A 7,166-nucleotide genomic window follows, 5' to 3' on the forward strand; every position below is an offset into this window, starting at 1 on the left:
CCTGTACACTTACGCTTACGGGCCTCGTACAATACACATTAACTATCCCCAACAAAATATTTGGTTTTCAGAGAAGCGGTGATTACACACACAGCGCTGTAAGCCTACTCCGGCGACCTCAATTCGCCACCATGTATCCACCACACGACCGCGTATGATCACATTTACCCTCTCTTCATCAATATTGACTCTTTTTGACCCATTTTAAATCATAGCTCTATTTCACTTGTTTATATATAATAATCCTTGCTTTGCATGTTACTATTAACTAGCTTCCAGTGTTCGATTTTAGCAAATTTATTAGTGGGAATTTTATTTGTATCTGTTTTTGGTTTTTTGTTATGATTATCGTTGATTCAAGTGTGTTTATGGAGATATTTAAGAGAATTAGTCTCACGTGTGATTAAATTTTGTTATCAACAAGAACAAGAGACTCGATTCACTTTCTCGTGTGGCAGATGAGTGAATGTGTGATTTGTTTAAATGGTGGGATTTTGTTTTTTATTTTATTTTGCTTATTTTGTGGCTAGATTTTATCCGCTTATGGCTATGGCGAATTAGCAAGACTTGTTTGTGAGGGGAATTTTAGAGAAGACTGGAAAGTTGTTAGAATGTTGGACAAACTAAATTTATATGAGGAATTTAATGTCTAGGCAATAAGGCAACTAAAGAGTTGGATTTAAATTAATTAAATGGAAGGGCAAGAGGAAATTTAGTAAAGAGAGCATGTAACAAAATTGGGTGATTGTAATATCCACATCATTGTTTGCTGGTAATTTAAGCTTGATTGATTTGATAAGAACAAGTCTATAAATATTATGGATCAAATTAGCTAGCAACATTGGATCGGCAATGTGGTGGGTTAATGAATGATTCAGTATGCATTAGGCCTGTGGAACTAAGTATAGGCTGGCTTAAATGGTGTGAGGGTAGGATCGGATTGGAAGTGCTTTGCTCACTGCCCAGGTTTGGTTTGTTCGTAATGGTGATTCTAACATCCCAAATCAATTAGCTGGTGTAGTTTGAATGTCTTTACATGCACAGGTTTACAACTAATCTGTTCTAAATTAGGGAGGGAGGGGATTAATTCTGCAATTTCAGTTGCTTATTAAATTATTGCAGTTGCTTATAAAGTAATAAATAACTGAAATCCATTTCCTATATACCTTGTATCATCTTTTTTTTTTCCCTCTGTGTCAATTACATTGTTTATTACATTCTTAATGTGGATGTGTATATTGTATATAATTAAAATCTACATGCCACTGTGTAGTGATGGATAACATGATATTTGTTCTTTTGGGTGTCCATTTTAGATGTTTTGGACTGTTTATTAAATTCCTGATATTTCTTTTCCTTTGATTTAATAAATGTATACAATTTGTAGTACTAATTACTGGTTGAGTATGCCAATAATATACAGTTTGACTATTATAAAGTGCATTGAATATGTGCCTTACTGCCCTACCATAATTTTTGTACTTCATGATATGGATAAGCATTTGGTGTTGTTTCAGATGTCCATTCAGACAAAGGGGTTACCTGTTCAAAACCCAATGCCAATAAGGTCTCTGTGCACCGCTGCTGCTCCAAAAGTTGAAATGGAAAGGGCACTTTCACAGGAGGAGGCAGTCGTCAGTAGTACCAAGGTTGTTAAGAATATCAGAGATCCATGTGTCAATGTTGTCGCATGTTATTCTGATATTAATGTCGTGTTTTTGGGTGTGCTGTTGCAGAACTATCAGGATGATTTACAGAACTTAGGTCTGAGAATTAAGCAACATGAAGACCATATTAAGTCTTTGAGGACTCAGAAGAACATCATAGAAGATTCCATTCTGGATCTGAAAGGTATGTAGTATCAGCTTCAGTACTTATATGAAATAAATATGATATGTTCAGTGAATAAAAACGTTAAAGTATTATCTGCTCAAGCACATTGCTCAGTGCTCAAGCCTCAAAGTAGAATTTAATTTTCATATATCTCTATCATTATTATTTTTAATTAAAAAGGGATGATTTGTAACCAGCTAGTTGTCAAGATTGCCATAGGCTATGATTATTAAAATGTTACCTAGATGGTCAATCTAACTTTCTGCATAAGCTTATCCAAAAAAAAAAAAACTTTCTGCATAATATTCTAAGCATCAGTTATCACAAAATGCTGCCTGATTTATAACTAAGGGTAGTTGTTATCACTTCATGACATAGTTCTAGTGTTTAATCATCACTTCTTGACCGTCTTGCAAACTCCAAGCTTCAGTAGTAGGTATATGGGCCTTGTAATTCAACTTGGGAATTTCTACTTTTTTCTATTCAAAAATTTTTAAGAACCTGGTATTGATAATACAGAGGCAAAAGTTGCTTCAATTTGACAATTCTATTGTTGTAATCTCAAAGAATAGGAAAATTTTGACTCTACAGGAACAAAGTTTTTGTCAATTCACTTTATTGTCTTATTATTTTTGCTACATGTATCTGTCAGTTACCATTGGGAAGTATCATACATCTACTGAATCTGAGACCAAAAAAGAGGACACTCGAAGTGAGGAAGAAATATTTGAACATTTAGTTGAGGAGAAATCTGCTGCTGGACTTATATGCCAGCTCAAAGCTCGTCATGACATTCCGGTTTCTCATAGTCCACCAGTGAAGGATGTACTTGGCATTGTTGCTACACTTGGCTATCTGGATGATGAAAACCTTAGCAGGTCAGTGTTATGTTTAGTATTCGTATTTCTGAAATTTCATCTTGTATGGTTGTTAATGTTTCCAAAGATTGCACCTTTTGAGATGATTAGACTTCTCCTATTGAATGATACAGAGAACCTAGACAAAAGCAAAAAGATATTGACTGTGTTTCAGCTGTAAGAAAAATTGCTGCGAATGAAGGAAACACTGAAAAGTCAATTGCATATAAAAGCTATCTGCATTTCATGATGATGTCTATGACTCAACTTCCCAGTTACAATTACCTCGTTTTAGCAATACTCAGGTTCCATCAGATATCTATGCTAGTCTACTATAAAGGTGTCCTGCGGTAACACTCAGAAAATTTATAATGATGATTATGACAGTAATAATTATAAAAAGTCTGTTCCCATAGTAATTAATTCCAGTCACAGTAATTATGATGAGGAATCAAAGTGGCAAGGAAAGGTAATTTTTATATGTATTAGTAAGTCGTTTAGTAACATCTAGTGTATAGAAAGTAGTGTGTTTATTTACATGTGGGGCTTCTTCTTCTTTTTTTTTTTGTCAGGTACACGTAGGGCTATTAGTTTCTTATATATATAGCATGTTATTCATAATAAGCCCAATTGTCTTGGGTCTGATCTGCTAGGTTATGTTATTAGAGTTCTGTTTCCAATTTAAGTGATGTAGTCCCTGCATAAGAGAGAAGACTTAATTATTTAGACATTACTGAATATTACATTAGGCCTCTCTTTTATGGGGGGTTGCGATTCATAATCTTTTGTCCCTTGCATGGGTTTGGAAACCCTTGGGATAGTGATTGTTCTGCGGTAGAATCACTTTAGTTTATTTCTTTATATAATATATATATATATATATATATATATATATATATAGTCCTACCAAATTAGCCTAAAAAACTAAAAACCAGTTTCTGGACAGTTTTTTATCACTATTTTTAACTACAGAAATCACTAATTTGTACATAACATATCACTAATTTATATATAGCATATCTCGCGAATATAAATATATATATACACATATATGCAACGTATATGACCATCATCTTCATCCAAATCGTAATAATGGACCTCTTACCACCATTACCAAACGTTTCTATGACTTGCCACCATTGTCTATCATCACCAATAGTCACATACACTTTCCATCATAACTTACAAAACTAACGACTACTTACCATCATCATACAACTTCTCTTGCGGCTTCCTACCACCAAGAACCTTCCTACGGATAAAATTAATCATCTATAATCGATTATTAATAATTTAGATAAGTAGATTTTCTCAATTTTGATAATAAAAATCGCTGTTTACATACTGTATAAAAACAGTGATTAGTGCAGTATAAATTAGTGATACCCGTAGTTATAAATAGTGGTAGGGAAACTGGTTTCTAGTTTTTATTTTAAGAGTGGTTTCTATTTGATCATGAGCCTATATATATATATAATTGTTTTACAAAGATGTTGCGCATCATATTGTGTCAGAACTTGGACTAAAGTACGTGGTTGGGTTGGTGTGTAGCAAATGTTCTATTTTGTTTCGTAACAGAGTTGTTGATGTATTGATACTGTTGTGTGATGCACTCTTTCTTTTATTGAGCTAGGCTTCTAGCCGAGTTCGTGGGGAAAGAGGCCATGTTGGCACTTGTTTGCAAGACTTTTGATGGGATTAAAGCTCTGGAGTTGTATGATAAAGAAGGTGCAATAAACAGGAGTTCAGGTCTTCATGGGATTGGATCTTCTGTTGGACGTACTTTAGAAGGGCGGTTTCGTGTCATATGTCTTAATGATTTAAGGTACGTTTATACTTGTCTTATATTGTCACCCTTCACCAGGTTTTCCTTCTCACACTCTATCTCTCCATTTGTTATGCATGTAGACCATATGATGGCGAGTTTATAGCTGACGACCCGCAACGGAGGCTTGATCTCCTAAAGCCAAAATTGCCAGGTGGAGATATCCCACGTGGTTTCGTTGGATATGCTGTGAATTTGGTCCATATTGATAACCAAAACTTATTCTGTGTCACAACCTCTGGGCATGGCCTTAGAGAGACTCTCTTCTACTATCTTTTCTCACACCTGCAAGTTTATAGAACTAGGGAAGACATGCAGCAGGCCCTCCCCTTTATAAATGATGGAGCTGTATCTTTGGATGGCGGAATAATTAGGAGTCCTGGTGTTTTTGACCTTGGCAATAGGTAACTCGTTCAGCATAGAAACCTCACTTTGGTAGGTTTTTTTGTTGCAGAATCTTGATTGATGATCTCCTCCTAGCATTGTGACAACTTTGATTGCACTTTCATATTTGTCTTGTTGCAACTATCTTTCATTAAGAACAAGTTTATATGATTTGTGAAGACTTCTCAGATCGAAGATAGTACTCGTATTAGTTTTTGTTTTTGGGTAGAAATGATGGTTGTATTCATGTGTACATTTCTTCTCATTTCCCTTTACTGTTACTATATGAATCAAGTAAATGTCAGGGGCAGGTTTCCTAAGCCTTGGGAGTTGGGTGGTCAAATCCGCATGGTCCTTGTATGCCGTAAGGTTTATTAATACATTATGGAAGGTCTTGAATATGGTTATAGCAATTCATTATGATACTAGTTATGTCATAAGTAGGCCAACTCTTAATCTGTATGGATACATACAGATTCGTCCATCGTCCTCATGGCATCATACTAACTTTATAGCCACTGAATATATAATTATTCTATATGCAATTTTAATGTTTGAATGACGTCATCCTTACCTCTTCAACTTCCATGATTCAAGGGAAGACGCACAAGTGAAGTTCCCGAGGATCTCGGGAAAGTCGAGCTTACCTGAGAGCTACTACGAGGTTGAAAGCAGTCTAAAGAGCAAAAAGTGGAATCAGGAAAGATTGGTAGATGAAATCCGTCGAGAGCAATCATTTTTGGACCAGGCCAAGTTCAATTTTGAAATCAAGAAGAAAGAGTTTGTCCGCTTCTTAGCACAGAGTTCACAGTATGCTCCTGCCCAGTATGCTCCCGCTCAGGTATTTTCTTGATTAAATTTGGATTTACCAATCATTTATGGGATAATAGATTCTTTAAAAACACATTACAATAATCATAAGCATTTTAAAAAAAAATTGAAAATTATATCACGGATTGATTTCCTTGCACATTTTCACATATTTACAGCTTCGTACATTAGCTACCAGTTATGTTATCATTTTTATATTTTTTATTTACAATTTTACATATAGCTTGTGTACCTAATCTTTGATAGATAGTTATCAAATCCGTGAGCAGATCTACATGTGCTTTCCCAAATTAATATGCTGCAAAAAGCTTTTGCAGGTTTAGATAATTTTTTTAAAATGCCTCGAAAAACATTTTCAGGTTAAGATAGTTCTCTCTATATATACATATATGCTTTCCTCTCACCCCAACCAATTCTTTTGTGGTTCGCCATGGGGAATTCCAAAACAAGTAATCTTAGTTGTCCGAATTTTAAGGCCCTAGTTCAGGGTTTACACATGAATCTCTGTGGCCTAGGAAGCTGGAATACCTATTCAACTTCTAAGCAGTTCTTCTGTTTATAATGTGCAGCAGCAGAGTCCAGCTGGTCGAGAGAGATTTGCCCCTAGATGAAACAGTTCCAGCTGGTTGAGAGACTTCCATCCAGATGAAACAATCCGTCTAATCACTATCATGTCATCATCTATGATTATTGTCTGTAGATGAAGGTCCTCGACTTGTCTTAGTGTAGCGAAAAAGCCCATAATTTTCAAGTGTTAGTTGAGTTTTATAAATAGATGGTTTTCTTAGTTTGCATCCCTCTCTGTTGAGTGTGAATGTTATAGTTTCTGATAACAAACATAGATCACCTACTTTTATATCTTAACTGTAGCCGTCTCCTGATCCTAGAAAAGGCTTAATCGAAATCTGAAGTACCCAGTGATTTGCGACATAATACCGTAGCATGCCAAAATAAAAATAAAAACAAAATCTGTAGTAGGCAATAACTGTTTTCTATAATAGGAAGCGTTCCATTTGAAGATTAAAATACTTTTGCGGGGTTCTAAATCAATATCAATGTCTTTATAAATTTCCAAGTTAAAGAATGTCAGAGTGATTTTACTTTTATTTTTTGAAAATTGCAGTGTAAATAGTTAAGAATGTCAGAGTGATTTTACTTTTATTTTTTGAAAATTGCAGTGTAAATAGTTAATTTGCATGTTAACTCGGACTCTGGAATGCCAAGTACAATTATTATTAAGGTCTGGTGACCAAAATATGGACCAAAATAAGTACTGCTTTTTTTTTTTTTTTTTTTGTCATAAGACTTTCACGTTATTGAATTGTATCGAAATACAATATCGAAGGAATCGGAGAGCTTTTTCATACATGAAAAACTTTCATCTAACCAAAGGACATGTCGAAAAGCCTCACAAAATTAGATAAAATTTTGATGTT

The 7,166-nt window shown here is 34.7% G+C and overlaps 1 protein-coding gene across 1 annotated transcript; it reads left to right on the forward strand.

Moving 5' to 3' along the window:
* Positions 1-6,594, forward strand: LOC108211215 (protein DEFECTIVE IN MERISTEM SILENCING 3). The gene is made up of 8 exons (XM_017382754.2): positions 1-152; positions 1,518-1,649; positions 1,737-1,851; positions 2,486-2,711; positions 4,324-4,515; positions 4,599-4,919; positions 5,497-5,740; positions 6,300-6,594. The coding sequence occupies exons 1-8, from the start codon at positions 132-134 to the stop codon at positions 6,339-6,341; spliced, it is 1,293 nt and encodes a 430-aa protein (XP_017238243.1). The 5' UTR covers positions 1-131; the 3' UTR covers positions 6,342-6,594.
* Positions 6,595-7,166: the final 572 nt, after the last annotated feature.

This window comes from Daucus carota, chromosome 3, assembly GCF_001625215.2.
Source record: "Daucus carota subsp. sativus chromosome 3, DH1 v3.0, whole genome shotgun sequence".
NCBI lineage: Eukaryota > Viridiplantae > Streptophyta > Magnoliopsida > Apiales > Apiaceae > Daucus > Daucus carota.

What these genes read in the sequence shown, in the direction of transcription:
- LOC108211215 (XM_017382754.2), top strand. Translation starts at nt 132, where the DNA reads ATGTATCCACCACACGACCGC. An exon ending in TTCCATTCTGGATCTGAAAG is followed by an intron (nt 1,852 to 2,485) that starts GTATGTAGTATC and finishes TGTATCTGTCAG; the next exon opens with TTACCATTGGGAAGTATCAT. An exon ending in GTTTTTGACCTTGGCAATAG is followed by an intron (nt 4,920 to 5,496) that starts GTAACTCGTTCA and finishes CCATGATTCAAG; the next exon opens with GGAAGACGCACAAGTGAAGT.